The 21,627-nt window shown below is 45.1% G+C and overlaps 1 protein-coding gene across 1 annotated transcript in view; it reads right to left on the bottom strand.

The window, feature by feature from the left end:
• Nucleotides 1-6,572: 6,572 nt before the first annotated feature.
• Nucleotides 6,573-21,627, bottom strand: part of LOC142577751 (nose resistant to fluoxetine protein 6-like) — an 81,482-nt gene continuing 66,427 nt past the window's right edge. Inside the window, exons 6-13 of the mRNA XM_075687237.1 lie at nt 16,354-16,447; nt 16,057-16,155; nt 14,574-14,739; nt 13,293-13,372; nt 10,901-11,023; nt 9,851-9,971; nt 7,745-8,074; nt 6,573-6,930 (exon numbers count right to left, since the gene is read on the bottom strand). Of these exons, the coding sequence (XP_075543352.1) occupies nt 6,661-6,930; nt 7,745-8,074; nt 9,851-9,971; nt 10,901-11,023; nt 13,293-13,372; nt 14,574-14,739; nt 16,057-16,155; nt 16,354-16,447 (1,283 nt within the window). The 3' untranslated portion in view covers nt 6,573-6,660. The remainder of the gene's footprint in view (nt 6,931-7,744; nt 8,075-9,850; nt 9,972-10,900; nt 11,024-13,292; nt 13,373-14,573; nt 14,740-16,056; nt 16,156-16,353; nt 16,448-21,627) is intronic.

Raw genomic sequence — 21,627 nt, 5'->3', positions numbered from 1 at the left:
CTTACCCTTCCTCTCAACCAAACTCTTGCCTAAGCCACACGGAAACCATACAGTTATCCGGCGTCTAGCTTTGCTGTCTTTCATGGGTTCAGTCGGGATATGCATGGTTACTGCTTTGAGTGTGGATGTCGTCACTTGAGTAATAAGTTCCTTTGGCTAATTAAGTAAGTAATGGTCATATTGCATGAAGAATATGTACTGCGTTCAATCGTCAAGGACACATGGCAAGGTTTTTCTGATATCTTTATTTACAAGAAGTTGGGTCTGTGTACAACAGGGTTACATTTTGCAAGCACTTGCGGAAGCATTCTGAATGTAGTCTAGTATATTGCATGAAGAAAAATGATGAAATGGTTCCTTAGGATTCTGCTCGAATGATTTGCCCTTGATGCAAAATTTCTTTTGCATTAAACAATATCAAAACGTCTCGAACAAATACCGAGAAGTCTCTAATTCACTGAATTGCATCTAACTTAACTATCTATGCATCTGCAAGCGGCTGCATTGTTGTTTTTTTTTTTGCTTTTGGAAATGTACATACAACGTCGCCACAAACATCCTTGTTTGCGCGGCAGTCAGCTTGCACGTCAGCAAGCTACGGCTACACCAGCTGCTGGAATCCTAACCATTAATCTGAGTTGCTATGCCGAGCCGATATGCGTCACTAGCTGCCCAGGTAAGCCAGCAGCGCTTTGTTGCACAATATGAAACAAATCACCTTCAGCAGAAAGCCAGTTGAACTAAGCATGCCTAACCTTCAGGCCTCGAGGGATACTACCGTGAAATTTTTTACACATCAAATTAAGCTTTTGCAGTGGCAACTCTTAAAACCTAACCGTAAAGCGGTTTTAGCTTCTGGCATGACGTTTGAGTACTCCTTTTTTTTTCAACATGACACAGATGGGCTTTTTGTTGGGGGCAAGTTGGGCTGAGCAGTTGTCTGCAGTGACGCATGCTTCCGTGCTGGGTAATGGAGCTGCCGCCGAAGATTAGTGTTTGTGTAGCCGCGCTTCGTTGGGCTCATGCTGTTAAACTATTTGCGTAGTTTAAGCTACCTGGATAACCTAAAAAGAAACGTAGCCTGCATGGTAAGGTAGCATGGTCCAGTGGAACATATACTTCTCGTCACTTCATAAGAACGTTTAGTTTCTGTTCTTGGAGATGGGGCACATATTGCCACAAGGAGAAATTGTTTAAGCAAGCATCCCTGAATTTCTTTGAAACAATAGAAATCAACATGGACGTGGTTTTGTCCGTTGTAGGATCCAGATTACTTGTCTAAAGATAACGAGTAAAAAAAAAAACTTGCGAGGGCCGGTATACAGTTTGAGAATGCAATAAACTACATTCATGTTTCAAAGCGTTGTAGAGATATTTTTAAGACAATCTGGGATTATAGTTTTACAGATCATTCATGAATAGGTTACTTTGTCTCAAGCATTTGATATGTGCATGTAACAACATGTTTTCTGCTCCTGAGCGTATACATCAAGGTTATATCTCTAATCATCACGTTCTCGTCTATATCAATAAATACTTCAATCTATTTCCGGAAACATTGCACACCTTCTTGATTGTTTAAAAAAATATAAACTGACGACAATGAACTCACGCATGTGTACCCTCTTAGGTACGTACTGGTGACTAAATCTGCGACTCAGCTTCAACAAAACGAACTGCTTACACCACCACTTCCAGAAGAATCTGTACTGAAGCAGCTTTGAAGTAAGTGTAATTTAATTATTTACTTAGCACACAGTAACCTCTGAAAAGGTGATCTTTAAGATGTTAAAAGTACACTGTACAAAACTACAGAACAGAAAAATAGTTAAGGCATAATACACAATATTATTTCCATATTTTCATTGTGAGAAATGGTACGAATATACCGGCGCTTTAATTAATTTGAACCAATATTTAAAAAAGGAATAGGTACGTTGTTGGTAAATATGACCAGTGCCATATTGTTTGCAGTCGTCTGGAGTTACTCAGATTATTTTTTGCAGAGCGCTTAACTTAGCAGTTAAAATCAACTATGTATATTTCATTTTAGGGCATAAGTTTTACTTTGAAAGGTTGTGGAGCGTGTTTAGCGACGCCAAATAATACCTATGGATTTACATAAATAATCTCAACTAATTAGTCAAGAGCGCTAACTACGAAAAGACTCAGACTGCTCAGTACAACTCTGAATAGTACACCTTTGGTCGCATGTGCCAACGATATACCGCTTTCATTTAAAATTTTGGTGAAAGCTACGTGAAATATCCAATCTGATGGTGCTTGAAACTGCTGTCAAAGATGCCGCCATAATTAAACGTTGTTACTTAAGGTTATTGTGGGTTCGGTTATACAATGGTATTGGCGAAATCGCTTCTCCATTTATCAGTACGCTTATCAACACGTAAATGCCAAGAAACAACGAAATGAAAGATGTGAGCTTCTGAGTGCGCAGGACAACGACTCTAAGGGAGCGCTACATCAAAATATTTCAAGTGGTACCATAATTTTTTGTATGCCATAGCTGTCAAACGCATTTACAGAAATAAAACTACATAACCGTGCCTAAATATAACTAAATTAGTCCACACACACAGAAAAGAAAACTGGCTTACAGATACACAGCTATAAGTTGAATTTACATAAGTTTTTGCATCAGTAATTGAGAACTTGCTTTCTACCTAGTATGGATGCAGAACATGCCAAACGATGCTGTTGCTCACAGACGTAGCACTAAGAGGTCAAAGGAACCTGACGTACAATTAGTACCAGGTGATTATAGTACCCGCGTAAACATTGTGTCGACTAACCAGTCGTGGAACCTACTTGTTTGTCGTGTATCAAATTATTCTATACATTGTTATTTCTTCGTGTTTTCTTTACATAAATTCATAAATGTGCTGCTTTGCCATTTTATATTTTACACTTAGACACAAAAGGCATTCAGAAGCCACAGGATGACCGTTTTTGCGTCTCTGGAACCTAATGTGGCGTACCAGAGTTCCGAACATTTGATTATTAGTGATATAGAAGCTTGTTTATAAGGTGTCTTCGTTAAAGGCGACAGTAACAGCTATTTGTGATTAAAACTGGTGTCACAGGCATGATACTTCAGTGCAAGGTGAGAACTGCGGAATTTTGCATGTGTTTGCTTGCTGAGAATTAAATAAGCTCCTACAAAATTGCAATGATTTCTGCGGTTGTGTTTCGAATGTAGTAAACAAAAAGAAAAGAAAAAGAACTCAGAACTATGGACAAGTGCTGCATCACCACAATGCATTAGTATTTGTCCAGTGCTCTCCATCAAGAATAATCAGCCGTTTGTGTGGCTACAGGCGTGAAGAGTAAGTGAACAATCACCATCGATTCGACATATGTGCCCTAGCAGATACTCCCTTCTCCATAATATTATTTCTCTTTCACTTATGTAACATTTGTAATGAAGATGCTCTGTATGATGTTCTGTACATGGAATATACACTTGACCAACATATTTGCATAGATATGCGTCGCGCTTTGACTTTATATTTCCAGAATATGAAGCAAAGGCCTGTGTAAAGTATTGAAGCAGCATGTTATGGAGCATGTCAAACTTGTCACCACGCAACAAATAAGTTATGGGAACCAGCCCCATAATGTGTCGCGTTAATGACTCGTTGCTTTTTTTTTCTCCTTTGCGCTATGAGGAATGTACAAAGTAAGCGATATACTCTACTCCGCTTCTTTTAACTGAGTAGCGACCATGACATTGCCAGAGCCACGGGGCAAACATTAGGTCAGGCCAGACTGGCACACAACTCTTGCAAAAAAAAAAATGCGAATGTTACTAATACATAGGATTGAGTAAGAGACGAAATGGCCTCGGCTACCGGTGCCGTTCGGCGCCCGATGACAAGCCAACATTCGCGCCGGTGCATTCAATTACTTTTTGCTAGCGTTGTTATTTTTGTGTCTCCGCCCTAGGCTCCTGTAACGTCACAGAACGCCCAGACGACATGACATATTTATGGTCTACGCCCGCAAACTGAAATCCTGTGTTCACTTGAGACCTTCTTTTTTTTATATTAAGTCATGCTTTCCCTCTTCAAGCAAAGGATAATTCTCAGAGAGAAATCCGCCAGTATAATTTGACTTAATCATTCTTGTAGCATCCTTTATTGTGGACTACCTCTATTGACCTATGCCAACAATAAGAACTGTGGCTTGGCTCTTGCTTTGTGGGTGTACTTTAGTGTTCATTTGTGAGTAACGAAAGCAAATGAAGGTTTGCTTCCAGATATTCAATGCCGATAATAATGGACATGCTTGAAATAATATTTGCTGCTCTCTGACCCGATTGACTAAAGTCTAAACAACTTATCACATAAGCTTGATTCCCGTTGAATCCTTAAATTTTACTTACAACGGAGTCATATAAATGAGCGATTGTTGGGACCGCAGAGCCTCGATTTTGTATTATCGGTGCTGTTGGAGCTAGCGAGAACACAAAATCGGAGTTCAATCACGTTGCGTCAGAAATGGTTTAATGTTATCTCTGTTCACTTGAATTTTTCGCTAAACAGGCATTGCTGAAAAAAGTTCGAAAGTATGAAATTGTTAACAGTATTTGCTCATTATTCGCGAGCGATATTGCTATACATCTATACAGTGATCGCTTACAATGCTTCAGTTCGCGAATGAATTGGAACACAGAACGCGCCATGACGCAAAATAGTAGCGCGATCAAACTTAAGGAAACATGAAATACAGAAACTTTTATAAGTTAAAAAAAAACACGCATGTCTGGCAGCGAGTGTAACATGTATACTTTAGTTTGTGTTCATTAAAGAAGGTGTCATAGTGTTCAATCGTGAGTGAACCGGCCCCGGCTTTAATCAAAAGGACATCATGGTGGAATAGAAGTGCTACCATGCATGACTTTAAGGGTTGCTTGGCGATCTTAAGGCACGCTACCAATTTGGACGAAGGAATATCGGCATTACATGAGATGGCGATCAGCGACTGCACTTATTAGAACATTAAGCTAACATTCCTGTTACTGAGCAATAAGGTCAGAAAACGAGCTATCCGAATATAAAACGCACATCTGCAAGCTCAGCAACAATCACTGTGGCGGGGGTACGTAAAGTAACGATATGTAAGATATTTTATCTCTAGTAAACGATGAAAGATAATCTCAGTAGAGCATATATGCATTGCTCGGTGTGCCATCCAATGTAGTGTTTCAATTACCATCGATGTGCCTTTGTCGTGAGGCACTGAACATCTACCTGAAACAGTTAAACCAGCAATGCTGGCCGTGTGCACCAGATTTTGCCTAAAAGGATGACTTTCAGTATTTCAGGAAAGACGCATAAGTTCGTGGCACCTATCTATTCATGGAATTGCTCTTAATCGCTGTCGTTCTTGTGTTTCTGTTCGAAAACCGACATGAATGCATGACATGACTGTCAGCACCGTCAGGTGCCAAGGAGAAATAAAAACGAAAATCGTTGGTGTCTTCCGCAGGCAGTGTTGCTTGTAGACGTCTGACCGACATATTCGCTTTTTTGTAGCGAATGAAGAGTTTACCAAGTGAAGCAAATTTTTTGCAACTTCGTGAAGTGTCAAACCTTATACACTAAACAATTGTTTAATTCGTTTCCTGTTTGCACACCTTCCCTGCCGTATTGGATTAACATTCTCTCTAAAGGTATGAACACTATGTCATCTAAAAAATTGTTCCCTCTGGACCCGCCTCATGAGAACCACATAATGGTTTCATATCGCCAAATATTACAACTATTACAAAACGGTACAATTATTGTGCTTTTCTTGACAGATGTACGTTGAAGGCAAAGTACATATTGTGTCATTGTGCCAAAAAACGCTGAAGAGAGGTATTTACAGCAGAATTATTAAATTCGCACGCCCCGTGCAGTGAAATACGGTGTCATTAGCGGCAGCAATAATGTTAATCAACCACACGCTGTTATGAGACGCTTGAACATGTTGTTCACGGCGTCATATACAAGACCAAAGGCATTACTTAATCGAGGTTGGCAGACCTACACATTACAACAGAAAAACACTGTTGAGTGCAAACTCCACTCATGAGTCATCTATACTCCGCCTTTTACATAGTTTTGGTCCAGGGTTTGGATCGACAACTCTCAGGCATATCACGTTCCGAGCGCTCCGAGCGCCCATGCTGGTAAAAGTAGACGTAACGAAAAAAGCTCGAGGGCGATTGCATTCCCCGCCAGCTTTAGTTCCACGTCTGGTTACTGAAGAGTGCATTAATAAAATGTGCATCAAAAGTATTGCGACGTCCACTAGTTCACACCGACAGAAAAAGAGGTGTCTCGCTTTATGCAACGTCGTCTGAAAGTGAAAGTAGCACCGGAAGTGACTGATCGATCATGCGACCCCTGCAGCGCAAGAATAAATTCTCAGGTGCAACGCTCCACACGGCAAGTCTCTGCGGGGGTGAAATATGTGTGAGCGAGTAAGCCTCGGCGTTGACGAGCGCTTCCCTTGCTCCTATCTTTTTTTTTTTTTCGTTCGTAGTGCACAGCCCGAATCTTGGTGCAGCCTAGACCGCATTTGTCATCAGTCCTTGCTAAAACGCGGGTCTCGTACATAGGCACTCCTAAAAGCGCGAACAGCGGCCCCCGGGCGTCAGAGGCGGCTCTTGGAAGTGTCGTAGTTGTCTGTGTCCAGTCCGCTGTCGGCCCTCTTGTGCGGCATCATGACCACCTCGACGGGGGCCGCGATGCCGGGCGGCGGCTGCTGATGCGGCGCCTTGGCCCGCTGCGAGGCCTGAGCCATCTGTTTGGTGCTGCCCAGGAATAACATCTTCTCCAAGTTGCCGATGGGCGCCTCTATGGCCAGGAACAGCAGGAAGGCGCACATGTATGTCATCATGAAGGCGAACAGGAAGTCTTGGAACTGCGCCGCAGGAGGAGAGAGTACATACCCAGTTTGAGACCGTACGGACAAAATAACGCAAAGCGGCCGCATCGCACGCTCTGCGCGCACACAGAATAGACAAAGTTTACTGTCACTGAAGCTCTAGATAAGCGAAATACGAGCAAGCGCCTGTCTCGTGCGTATAAGCACGCTGCGGGGAAGATATCCTAAAGGAGCAAATATCGTCCAACTAATTTCAAGGTGTTCCTTCAATTCACGTGAAATACTTTTGAGCCCCCCCCCCCCCCAGCACATTCCACTCCTAACTTAAAATTGGCAGTGCATGGCATTGAGCGTAAGAGTGGCATAGCTGTACAGCATAACCCCAATCCGGGAGAGCATATGCTCATGGTTCACTCGGAATGGCAGTAACACGCAGTAATCGATGCCTTCTGACTCAAGAATTCTCTTGGAGCCTAAAAAGGGAATTGAAGAGTGAACAAGAACATGGGCTGCAGTGCACGTGCTTGGGAGTAAAAGGCACTTGTCAGCTCTCAGTTGCCTGCAAACGTTGCTGCCGCAATCATGGGAACACCGCTAGACCTGTGTGGTTTCGGTTGCACGTAAAATGTAATAGCAAATAGGGTGTGGACTCTGGCTAGTTTGTAATTCAAACAGTAAACTTGCGGAAGCACATTACGAACGGGACATAGGCAACGAAACGTCTACCAGAAACAAGCTACGCGTTTATTGTACCTGTATCTCTGCCTTTATGTCCCGTTCATAGCGCGCTTTTGCCAAGTTCACTGTAATAGCAAAGGCAGGCGCTCAGAGCTTGCACATGTATACGCACCAAGGCGGTATGCGAGTAGTGAATGCGCTCTCGGGTGACCAAGCTCCTACTGAGGATGACCACGGTCTGCATAAGGAATGCGCAGAACGAGAGCCTGCTGAGTGGCACAAAAGCCGCCCAGCTCAAGAACCGGTTCACCAGGCCGCCGCGGCCAGTGGCGCAGGCGAACGTCATCCAGGCCAGGCTCAGGGACCATGCGGTGCGGTGTGTGGCCGCATAGAGAAGCGCGTCGGCCGTGTCATACGCGGCGCCCTTGTACCACCGGAATGGCCCGAAGATCACCACGGCGGCTATCACGCCCGACAGCACCCACATGGCCGCCTGCATCAACTGTCGCAAGAGTCACGCCGTCTCGTTAATGCACGGCTGCTCACGGCTCGTGCCCAATAGGCGCATCACTCTTCACAGCACTCGTACGAGAAACGTAATAGGAAGTGAAATAGGAATAAAAGTGGCGTTTTATCCTCGGTGTATCATTGTGTTTTATGTTAAGCACCGCGAGTAAGCCAGCCAGAGAAAGCACTGTGTGCCCTGCCACCCAAACAACGCGCACCACGACCACGGAAGCATATCATCGGTGCTGGTTGCCTGCTTTCACACACGATGGTTACAAAATAAGGCTGCAATAGTGCATTAAGAACATAATGCACCCCATCCACGGCACATTGCGTACTGAGGGGTCTTTTTTGGGTGCCGGCCTCATAAGGCCGTAGTGTTAGTTAAATGACCCTTGGGCAGAATAATCGCTCCCCGGATAGGCATGCCACTGCGGACGAATTGCAATGGTAAATGAATTGACCGCACACAGGGACTGCGAAAGCTTACTTGCAAGACGAAAAAAGAAGAGAAAAATAATTCGTCGAGATGTCCTCTGCAATACCGATTGCCGAAATATGCACTATGTGCTCAGGTTTTACTGGCAGGTTTGTACGTCTTCTCGCAGCCGACACGTGTGCTTTTCGTCGAAAGGCATGGATTCGGGGCTTTTACCTCATGATAATTTGAATGTCGCGTCAGGCTCGGTGAAATGATAAATGACTTGACCAAGTTTATTGTAGATCTAGTCGCGTGCAGGGGCGCTAAAACGTAAATCTATTCCAAACTTTTCTATTCCAATTCTGCAATCAGCATTCCGCGATTGCTCAAAAACTTTTTGAAACACCCCCACTTCGCTGTATGTCACGCGATGTCACGAAAACCGCGATAGCTCCCCATCTGATATGGCGCGTACACACTGATTATGCGTCGTTGGACCGAACAAAAGACAAATAGCCATTTCTGATTCGACGCCTTTTCGCTATTAGTCCTCGGCTATTGGTCAAAAGTTTTTGGGCTGCACCCACTTCACCTGCCTGTCACGCGACGTCACACGACCACGAAAACTCACCGCGTTAAAGTGACGTGTACGCGTTAAAGATGCTCTAATATGCCGAAAAAAAAGTGAATCTTTTGCTGAATAGCCGCAGGTTGCCCCGTTCCGAAAGCAATAAAAGATGGCTGCCGCCGATCGCTCAGACACTGGCTACTCGCACTTTCCGGAAAGCATGGGTTTAGTTGCGTACAATAAAACTTTTTGCATGGCCGTGTAACGTTTTCGAGCACTTTTGGTACCTTTAGGACCTCGCTCTGCCAACTCTTCTTTGATGAGGATCTGTCTTAGCTGCAATCTTAACCTTCCGTTGCATGCCGCCACGATTTTCGACCAGCCACATCATGCAACGTAAGGGCAGCGGACCAATCGCAGACGTCGGCACCACCCTCTTCATCCGGTTATCGATTTTCAGTGCACTGGCTCGGCCCTATCGAATCTCTCTGCACTTGAGCGTGCTCCGCGCCTCTTGTCAGCCAATTAGATAAGACAAGACGCTCAGTGTAGACAATGTTATTCGTTTTTAAGCAAACAAAAGTGACCTCCTATAAACGAGGAGAGCATTTGATTGGTCTTCTCAGGCAACCCTGCGGGTCACCGCCCGGTGATTGCGTCGGCGGTTGCGTAAATTTAACGTCAGGGGATTGGAATAAAAACATATCGAAATAGTTTTACGTTATAGGACCCCAGGGCTCAACAAAAGCACATAGGGAAATGGATGGGTGAAACTGAATTACCAGGTTGATTTTCATAGCTCCGAATACGAGGACAGCGTAGCCCGTGGCGATACCGACGCAGAAGGCTCCGGCGTGGGCGAAAGGCTTGAAGTACACCTGGTTACCAGCATCTATCGTCTTGCTGCGATGGGTTGAAAACAAGCAAAAGGCACTCGTTCGCGTTCATCCAGTTTCTGAATGAAGCTGAGCGCGATACTTCTAGGAACAAAGCAAATTCTTAGCGCAAGTTGAACACGCGTAACCATAGTATACGCGGAATCGTAGTGCTGCGCTTCTTAACGTATTCGTTGCATATGAACTAGAATCATAACTGAGCAACTGTTAATGAAAAGCTAGCTATCTTTACAGTGTTTCATGAGTATAATATTATATGTAACAGCTAACAAATGTGTACCCCACAGTAAAAGCTATATAATAGCTCAACACATATATATGAATATCGATGGATAATTGTGATTACATTTAAGTGTTTTCCTGTTTTGATGAATATTACCTAACTGGAACGAGTTATGTTCACTGTCGTTGCAGACGCAGCGAAGCGGGCTACCCTTGTTAATGAACGCGCAGGAAGTCTTCATAAGTGAGGATGTAGACCGTTGCTCAGGTTACGCAATAGTTACGGGCGTCCTGCCCGCCTCACAAGCCTAGTTACAGAAACCTACACTTTCTTCTAGAATACTTGCGCAGTGCTGTGTTGAGTTTTTGTTTTAGGCCATTGGGAATCAAACGTTAACTAAAACGGCTGTTGCACGAGTGCGCGTGGTTAACATGGAATAGACATGACTTCTTCACGTACTACGTACACGCTTGTTATATCCAGCCTAAATATAACCCGGTGATAGTTGAACACTTTTGAACATATCCTACTTCTTGGCTTTTCTTTTGAGTGCCCCTTACAATTCAGACATTCTCAGCTATCACCAGTGCTCGTACTGTCCATTGATTAATGGTTCATGCAGTCAACTAATGAGCGTTAACTACAGCTCGCGCTTAACTTATAGCTCTGTGGGACACTGTGCGTCGCTATCCAAAGATTGATGCGAGCCTCACTTGATGTTGGTGTCGATGTAGATAGCTGTGGGTCCATAGTCATAGAGACGAGTCTGTATCGCGACCATTGCAGAAGTGACGAGCACGACGAGGGTGAGCACGGCGAAGCCAACCTTTTTGTACCTGAAATGACACGCAAGGGAAGGGCCAATCAGGTTGGATCTGGCTGCTGTTTCGCTTCCTAACGGCGCTACCGCGGACACACGTACAGAAAACGCCTTAAAATGTCTCTTCGCGACGGAGCGAGAAGAACCAGCAGGGGCGCTATAACGTAAAACTATTCCAAACTTTTCTATTCCAATTCTGCTATCAGCCCTCCACGATTGGTCAAAAACTTTTTTCGACCACCCCCACTTCACCTGTCTGTCACGCGACATCACGAAAACCGCGATACCTCCCCATCTGATATGATGTGTACACACTGATTATGCATGATTTGACAGAAAAAAGAAAAAGAGTTATTTCTGATTCGAAGCCTTTTCGCCAATGGCCTCCGGCTATTGGTCAAAAGTTTTCGGGCTGCACCCACTTCACCTGCTTGTCACGTAACGTCAGAAAACCGCGAAAACTCACCGCGTCAAAGTGACGTGTACGCATTAAAGATGCATTAATATGCCGAACAAAACTGAATTTTCTTCTGAATAGCCGCAGGCTGCCCCGTTCCGACAGGAATAAAAGATGGCTGCCGCCGATCGCTCAGGCGCTGGCTACTCGCACCTGCAGGAGAGCATGGGTGTATTTGCGCATAATAAAACTTCTTGCGTGGCCGCGTAACGTTTTCGAGCACTTTCGGCACGTTTACCACCTCATTCTTCCAACTCTTCTTTACTGAGCGTCTCTTTTAGCGTCATTCTTAAGCTTCCGTTGCATGCCGCCGCGATAATCGACCAGTCACCGCAAGCTAAGTAAGGGAAAGCCGACCAATCGCAGACGCCGGCACCACCCTCTTCATCCGGTTATCGATTTTAAGTGCACTGGCTCTGCCCCATCGAATCCCTCTCCACTTGAGCGTTCTCCTCGCCGCCTCTTGTCAGCCAATTAGATACGACAAGCCGCTCAGTGTGGGCAATGAAATTCGTTTTTCAAGCAAACAAAAGTGACCTCCTATGAACGAGGAGAGCGTTTTATTGGTGTGTTCAGACAACCATGCGGGTGACCGCCCGGTGCTTGCGTCGGTGGTTACGCAAATTTGACGTCAGGAAATTGGAATAGAAACATATTGGAATAGTTTTACGTTATAGGGCCCCAGGTCCGATAAGTATGATTTTGGTTTTGTAACTACTGTATGATGTAAAACCAAGCGGAACGGAAGGGAATAGTGTGTGGACAGTAGTTCAACAGTGTGCTCATGCGCTTCACTCCAAGTATAGGACTTTGTATTCATTCCAAAAAGGAACCGATACCGATAACATTTGTACATTATTATTCAGAACTGCTTGCCATTGGAAGTGATTATCCTAAAGAGAAAGCCGTGGTAACTGTGCCACTCGATGCTGGGCACATCAGTAACAGTTTAGGAGGGAATTTTGGCCGACGTCATTGCTTTAACTTACACAATAATAGTTTGGTTCTTAAATACATAATAAGCAAAAATAAAGGTTTGTTGAGCGGGATGATCACCTGGCAAACAAACAAATATCAGTCTGCTACGCTAAATATTTATCCGTGTCACGTATTCTTTACTTCTCCACCGCTCTTCTCGGGTCTGTCTAAAATTTTATATCGCTGTCGTTCCCTATTAAAACAAGATTTAAAATATTTTTGTTCTTCGAATGAATATACAAATTCTTATAGGATTCAAGTGAATTAGCTTCGCTCATCGTGAACGTTCACTGTCCTTTCGCGACATTGATAATTCATGAAAAGCGAACCCGTGCACTCAGCCATTGCTTTGCCTTTATAAAGTGGGAAGACTGTTGACGGCAGTATTTTGGCATATCGAAAACGAGCAAGGAAACAGCGGTTCACAGGCCTATCCTAACGTGCTATGACTTTAGCAGATTGCAGAACATCTGAAGGGACTTCATTTTGTCAGAATTAAGAACTGTGCCTTTGGAAGTTAAATATATTCTTAAGCTGCAGAAATCATATATAACGATGTATTTACAATATTTTGAAGAGAGACAACGATGCATAAACACGGTGGCTGTCGAAACCGATTCCACTTACACACGTCAGATCGTGTTCTTCTGACCGGTGCCACTCTTGGTTGCGCCGTCAGAATATTTTCACACACAAAGCACGGAAGGCATAATAATGTAGCGAACCTTATAATCTGTTGCACTTATGTCGAAGAATTTGTAGTAAAAAGCCTGTAAGCTCCCAAATGTACCGGAATGAAAACAGATGACAGCGGAAACAACGATCAAGTAGATAAATTAAAATGGCGTACCTGATCATTAACATGGGGATGACCCAAAGGCAAGCATAGATTTGCCAATCGACGCTGATGTACCACAGATGGCCGAGACACTGAGGCAAAAGAAAATTCATATAAAGGGTATTTTTTAAAACCGCAGTATCTGGAATACAATAAATAAAGGTTAGAAATCGATTTACGTGCAGATTAAGGTGGATGATATTGTATTATTGAAAGTGAACTTGTGTTTGTCAGTTTTCTGCAATCATAAGATTATTAAGTCACTGTGGATAATTTTCGGCATGGATGAGTATGAGTACCTTTGCTTTTAGAATGGTAATTTTATATAGTATATTCTTATATTCTCGGCTGAAGAAGCCCTTTCACTTGATGGCTTGTTCAAGTTACCTGTGATGGCAGGCTCTTTGAAACGGGCATCTCAAACAGCATTTATAGAATGCTGCCTACCAGTTATACTAATTTAGCCAAAGGTGCCGGGCTAATATACGATGGCCACTTTTTCGGAACTTTTGCACAAATTTGCTGAACAGGTCTTCCAAACCTTAAAAGACTATTTTATGGAGAAAGTTCATTGTTGTGTATGTTTATCGAGCAGAACGTATCAATAAGCTAATTATGTAACATTTTCAGACGCAGCCTATATGTGGCGACTGATTGTGTCCCCTATTCAGCGTAGGCACCGCTGTACGTGTTTTACTCCAGGAATATACAAAATATGAGACCTGTACTTGTCTTCTGTGAACTCCAATTGTGTACTACCAGAAGGCGATTTTGTCGTGTTTTGTTTTTTATGTCGTATTGCTGTTATACTATATAAATAACTTCTAGAAAATAAAGGACAATAACGTCGCTGGTTGGGGCGAATAATGAAGTTCGAAAAAACAGATGGGAATATTTTACTTTTAGTACACAGAGTTAATTATAGTAACCGAATGTGTTCTGAAAGGAACTTACGCCATAAATAAGCAAAAAAAAGAACTTTAATAACTGAATTAGAATCCAATAGAACTCGAAAATATGTGAACACTTTCCACTGTGTTCGATGCACATGGCGTATTCGGCATGCGAAAACCTTCCACATTAAGTTTGAAAGAGGTAAAACCTTTGGCTAACATTCTTTGAAACTTAATGATGTGACAGTTTTCTGCAGCTTGTCAGGCCAAATTATCCCTAGCTATGCGAGCAGTTCTTCTTTTGTACTTTTATTTTTATTTAATTTTTTTTTTCGAATGAGAGTTGACCTATGCAATCGAGTTGTGCGGCAAAGTTGGCTGTCAAGGGGTAAGCACGCACCATGTCGAAGAAGGGCACCCAGTTGTTGATGTGGAGCAGCACGCGCCACCAGTTCTTTTCGCACTGGCCGAAAAGGATGTCCTTGTACTCGGAGAAGAGCGGTCCCGTGAGGAACAGCGGCAGCAAAAGCCACACGCCCACCAGGAACATCACCGGGGCTGTGATTCTATGGACGAGTGCCCATAAACAGATTCAGAGTGCCGCTGGGGGGATTCACTTTGCAAATACGCATGAATTGAAATGCATAAAAAGGCAACAACAGAATTGTTCACTAGAAGTAAGTGCGGTTACTCACGGTGTACGCTCTGAAAAAAATATTGTCTTATAACTGTAGGTACGGCGATGAGCAATCTCCAGGAGCGGACACTGGAACTGCCACGTAATGCGGACACCTGGGCCCGAATTCACAAAGATCCACATTCGTAAAAATCGTTTGCCATTGGCCAGCCTCCTTCGCTATTAATATGTCCTACATCACGACTGGCTGACGCCCACTCTTACGAATAATTCAAGAGTAAGCATCTTTTTGCGAACACAGGTCCAAAACTGTGCTCGGGGATCGATTTCAGAAAGCTTTTCGTTCATAAGGGCCTTTCTTTTTTCATTGGCTGGCAGCCTTCAGTAATAATATGCCAAGCATCAGGACTGGCTGAAATTTTTTCTTGCGAGAAATTCTGGGGTACGATGATTTTGCAAAGAGGAGCGCTTTGGGAAGTATGTTTTTAGGTGTTTTGGGGAATGTATGTGCCCTGTTGCGCGGCAGACGAGGAGCGATCAGCGGGTGCTGTCAGACAGTCCTTCTCCCGAGCAGTGAGCAAGCTAAATGCTGCTTAGCTTCGGTGATCATAACACGCCTGATTGAGCATAACATGACTGATAGTCCCGCCGAAAGGCCGTATAGAAATGAATGGGAAGAGGCGTTCGGATGGCATAACGACACGTATACGCCTGCCGTACACGATCACACGTGGCATCTTAAATTCAACAGAAGTAGCAGCATTTTTCCTGACATACATGGAAACCGGTGACCTGCGCAGTTAATATGTCGGCTTCTTTTGTAATTTATTTTTCTCAGAAAGTGGTTTGTCTGTTCGACATTGCGGAATGCAAGCCTTTGTTCGCCAAGTCATTGTCCCGTCTTCCACTGGTTTTTGTTCACACCAGACGGGAATAGCGCCTGACACGCCCGCAATATGACGAGTTGCCGCAAAAACAGGAAGAATGCTTGACATTGCTTAGTATATAGGCAGGAAATTCTGGACAGCCTTCATTAGCGAATCCTTCTGTTGGCTGCGTGCTACACCTTTTATTGCAACGAGCGCATTTTTCTTCTGTGCACTTGTAATTTCTCTGAAAAAGTAAACATTTTGATTATACGTTAATTATGATTATTTTGGGCCGTCTTTCTCACATCAGAGGTATTTGCTTGTGTTATTTGCAAGGGTATACAGGACGCCTCTTGAAAGGCGGCCGGTGTTCGTACCTGATGTATCGTCGGACCAGCAGCAACACGATAGGAATGGCCAGGGTTCCTTTGTAATCCTTGAGGTACTTAATCACGTTGTATGCCACGAGGAATCCGCTGTGAGCCAAAAAAGAAACACAAGTGAAAGCGGGGCTTCGTATAACGAACGCGCTCGAGGTTGGAGGGGCATCAAGATGACTTGCCAGCGGTGCGCACTGAGCATGCGGCGCCAATGAGCTTTCCGGTCAGTTCGCATGGTTCCGCGTGTTCCGTGCCCACCGCTGTATGCAAGCGTCGGTAGAGAACGTTCGTCACCTGATGAAAAGGAACGTCTGGATGCATGGGTAGGCGTTTGCAATCATGAGGAACGCGGCCTGGCTGTGGTACTTGATTATGTTGAGCGAGTCCGCTGCAATAATTGAAACGCAAAGCCAATGGCAAATCAAATCAAATTACTAGCCTTGTGAGTTTCGTTTTTTTGCTATTTAGATAAATTATCCTTATCCTGTCCGGCCTGTTCTCATGCCCGCATAGTGGTTGCCTTTAACAAAATCATGATTTCTTGAATAGCGATCTACAGTTTCATTGCTTAATGGGCCAGTACGAGACATGCCGGAGTAACGCACATTAAGCAAACTTACTGTAAGAATATGAACAGTGACAGTACATGTGTTAAGAAAATTAGGAAAGAATACAAATATTGTAAAAACAAACCAATTCACAGATAACAAGCGTAATTACTGCTTAGGCGTAAACGTTACATAGCATGAAATATCTGTTAAACATTAAAAATAATATATGTATAAACAAAGGCGGATTCACATATGAATGTACACGTAATTACGCGAATAAATAAAGCGTCGTGCTTTTTCAATGAAATATTTTTAATCCTAAAGTGTGAAATATGTCGTGACCTTTCCGTGACCATTTTCCATGCTCACCTTCGAACTTTGCGCCAAAAGATGTGTTTCTAAACGTCCTTTAAGAACCGTATGTCCGTGAGGTACCATATGGGCGAAACTGCCAGTTTGTGGCGGTGTACTTTAGTGCAACTAAATATTTATCATTTGTTGTTGCGGCAGAAGCACACTGCGCGCGCGCCGGAGACATCATGGGTGTTTTATTTCCTTTCTTACTGAATAAATTGAAAATAGGTTTTTTCCATACGAACCCACACCTGGACCTGGAATCAGTAAAAAGCGGTGCACGCCTGCTATCGTGCTGCGCACTCAAACCGCGCCAGCGCAGCCTCGGCTATCTCTGATCGTGGTCAGCAGTGAGTGTCTCGCGGCATACGAGATAGAAGTACTATGTGGGAGCCCATAATGCTTATATTGTCACGAAATGAGTCACAAGGATGCGCCCAGCGTCGCTATACGACAGACAGCTGGAGAAGATGGCGTGGATACTCTAAATGATGGTCAGGAAGCCTCAATTAGTGGCACAAACCCACTGTAGGGGATAGGCCATGAACCGGCTGGTAATATGGTTGAGATAGTTTAGTTAATAAATAAATAACAAAAAGGAAAATAAATGAATAACCGAAAATGAGAACCGGTATTAAATGAAATAAAGTAGTTTATAATAAGGTAGCCAGCCTTGCCTAGATAGGAATAGTAACACGAAATTATTAATAAAAACATAAAGTAAAGGGTGGACGTAAAAATGAGCAAGTCAAATTTTGAATAATATTAATAATATACTCCAAAGTACGCTTCCTCAGTCTCCACTTCCTCTTTTTCAGCGACCGCTTCTTGCGGCGCGCGCGTCCCAGTCGTAACTTCTTTCTCAGCGCTGGCTCGTGACACGTAGTGGCGTAATTCACCCGCCAAAGAAAAGCATCGACCTGATGCTTACTAAACTAGAAATAACAGAAGAACAGAGCAATGTGCGCACAGAAACGCGAACAACGTTAGGCGTTCTCCGAAGGTGTAGAAGTCGCGTGAGGTCGGGACTGCCCCGCCGTACGCGCGAAATACGGTTTGAGGCGAGCAACGTGGACTATCTCTGAGCGGTGCTGTCGACACCGAGGCGACGCGGCACCATCCCGAATGACCTCGTAGTTCACTTCACTATCGCAGCGTGCGACTTTGTAAGGTACAAAGTATCGACCAAGCACCTTCTCAGACAACCGCTGGAGCGGGGTCCACACCCAGGCTTGATCACGTGGCTAGTGTTCGACTCGCCGATGCCAAAGGTTTTAGCGCCGTTAGTCTGTACTCTGTTGCTTCGTGTTGTGCATGCGCGTGTGTTGACGAGCTTCCTCTGCGTGTAATAAGGTGCTCGGCGTTGGAAGTAAGCGAAGCGTTGATGCCGTCGGAAGCATTGCGTCTAGCATGGTCTGGACCTCGCGCCCGTAGACAAGACGGTACTGGGTTAATCGTGTGGCTTCCTGAACGGCGGTGATGTACGCGAATGTAACGTATGGCAGCACCTGATCCCATGTTTTATGCGGAACATCTACACACATAGACAGCATGTCAGCAGAGATCTTGTTTAACCTTTCCGTCAACCGACTGGTCTGCTGGGATGATAGGCAGCCGCCTTGCAATACTGCGTGCAGCTCAGCTTGAAGATGTCCTCTATCAGTTGGTCTGTAAAAGCAGTTCCTCTGTCGGTGATGACGTATGATGGGGCACCATGTCTGAGGACTATGCGATCTATAGAAAACTGGGCAACTTCGTAGGCCGTGGGACATTGTACAGTTTTCGTCTCGGCGTAGCGATTGTAGTTTGTGGCAACTATAATCCACTTGTTTCCGCTGGCTGACAAGGCAGAGGGTCCCAGCAGATCCGTGCCGATTTGATCAAACGGCGCGCTAGGTGGTGCGATGGGTTGGAGTAAGCCCCCAGGGTTATTTTCTGCGTTGACAGAAACGGCAGCTTTGCACGTAACGCTTGACCGTGGTAGAAAGTCTGGGCCAATAGTACGTCCGCCTTACTCTGGCTAGAGTACGTGAAAAACCCAAGTGTCCAGATGTGGGCTTATTATGGCAGGCAAGGAGAATGCCATCACAGAGGTCGGCAAGTACTACCTTTGTCGCTGGTGCTCGAGTTTTTCTTGTAAATGACACCCTTTCGAAGGCACAAGGTCGAGAGACTGCGAGAAAGGTGTCGAGGTATTGCAACATTCTTGCTTTCTTGGTGATTGATGAGAGGGCGCATTTCGATGTCTTCGCGCTGCCGTAAGGTCAAGTCATATGCGGTGAGGGCCCCAAGAAATCAAGGTTTCAAAATCAAGGTTTCAAAATCAAAATTTCAAGGTTCGACGGCAGCGCGCGACAACGTGCCCGCATCTTCGTGTTTGCGACCCGATTTGTAGACGATGGTAACATCGAATTCCTGCAGACGGAGACTCCATCGTGCCAGTCGGCCGGACGGGTCTCGTAAATTGGCCTACCAGCACGAGGAATGGTGGTCTGTCACTAACTCGAAATGGCGACCATAGAGATAAAGCCGAAATTTCGTGATGGCCCACACGACTGCTAGACACTCTTTCACTGAGGTAGAGTAGATAATTTCGGCGCGTGAAAGAATGCGACTGGCGTATGCGATCACTCTCTCAACGCCTTGCTAGTGTCGAACGAGTACAGCGCTAAGACCGATGTTGCTTTTGTCGGTATGTACATCGGTGTCGGCGTCCTCGTCAAAGTGAGCAAGGTTCCTGCAGGCGCTGCCGTAACTCGGTGAACGCTGCGTCTTCTTCCTCAGTCCAAACGAAGGGCGTGTCATTTCGCGCGAGGCGAATGAATGGTTCGGCGATTCGGGAGAAATGAGCGATGACGCGGCGATAGTATGCACACAGACTGAGAAAGCGGCGTACTGCTTTGTTGTCTCGTGGAACCTGAAAAGCAGCAAGAGCAGGTGTTTTGTCAGGGTCAGGCCGATCGCCGTCGGCGCTCACGACATGCCCGAGAAACTTTAACTCTTTGTAACCAAAGTGACACTTTTGTGGCTTTAGCGTGAGATTATCGGAGCGGATCGCCTCAAGTACCGTCTCTAAACGCTTCAGATATTCTTCGAAGGTCGCAGACATGACGACGTCATCGAGGTATATCCACTCTTCAGATCTATGGATGAAAAATACCTGATTCGCATCAGTCGATCTAATTTGAACCATCGATCTGTGGAAGTGAATAAACGCGTTTCGTCTTTCTTTTTGACGAGGACCATCGGCGACGACCAAGGGCTTTTGGACGGTTGTATGACGTCATCGTCAAGCATTTCTTTGACTTGTGTATTAATCACGTTGTGCTCTTTCGCCGAAACTCGGTAAGGCAGTTGCCGTATAAGACCGGAATCGTCAAACGTGATTATTCGGTGTCTCTTTATAGGTGTTTGGCGTACCTTGGAAGAAGAAGCGAAGCACTCGTTGAACCAAAGTAGCAATTTGCGCAGCGCTTTCTGCTTTTCCTCCAAAAGGTCTGAATTGGTGCCGATATTGCTAAGTGTCGAGCCTGGGCTGTCCATTGTCATAGACGCAAAGCATTCAACAACGTCTGCTATGGGCTCAGCGAAAGCTTTAGCAGTACGACGAAATAGGTACCGATGTTCCTGGCTGAAATTCGTCACGAGAAGCACAGAACATTCACCTCATAGGATGACGAGACTGCGCGCTGCACATACACCATGAGTCAGCATAAGAGAGAAATTGATCTCTGCAACAGCTTCGCCGTCACGCAGGTCGTCGCACACGACCGCTGCCAGGATACTTGCGCGTGGTGGTAATGTAACACTGTCCGCGTAAACCCGATGCGCCTTACGACGGCAATAGTCGAGGCTGTTCGCTGCACTTTCTGTCAGGAAAGTGACTGTGCGCTCCCGGAGGTCTATAATCGCTCCACACTTTCTCAGAAAGTCGACTCCCAAGATGAGGTCCGGAGAACAATCGCAGATTATATATAAGACAACTGACCGTGCACATGCCCAATGGTGTTACGATATGCCCGCCAGCAGTACGAATTTGCATTCCAGACCAAGGCGTGATAACTTTCCTAAGTTCCGTCCAGTTTCCAGCAAATGTTAAGTAACCGCCACCCGTGTCCAATAACGCACTAATGGGCTTGCCGTCGAGCACAGCAGTTATGTCTAACGAGAGTCTGTCACTGAGATCAGCAGCTGTCGTTGTTGAATCGCGTTGAATAGCACCGCACTCGCGTCGATGGGAGGTCTTCAGTATGACGATTTTCACTGACATCGCCCCCGAAGGTGGTGGCTGTTAGTTTTCCAGGTCAGGGTTTGGCGACCGTATCTGCGCTGCCATCGAAGGGCTCCGAGGAGCTGGGGAAGATCGCCTGGGAGAAGATGAACGCGACTGCCGCCGCGGGAACAGTAGCATACTGTTGAAATATACTGGTTGAAATATTCCTCAATCCCCCTAGGCCTTTCGCCATATCTGGGCCTTGGTGAATCCGCGGCAAAACCTTGCAGTTCGAGGCGGTGGTATGCGCACCGGCGTCGCCACAGTGATAGCAGGGCGACCGTTTGTCCGGGGAACGCCAGACGACAGACTTCATCTGGAGCGGGTGCCGATCTTGCATACGTTGGATCGGTTGCCTTGACGGGAGCGGGACGTATGACGTGGTGTAAG

The sequence above is a fragment of the Dermacentor variabilis genome, chromosome 1 (genome assembly GCF_050947875.1).
Source record: "Dermacentor variabilis isolate Ectoservices chromosome 1, ASM5094787v1, whole genome shotgun sequence".
Taxonomy (NCBI): Eukaryota; Metazoa; Arthropoda; class Arachnida; order Ixodida; family Ixodidae; genus Dermacentor; species Dermacentor variabilis.
Note: the sequence above shows the minus strand (reverse complement) of the source record. Positions and strands in the feature narration are given on the sequence as shown.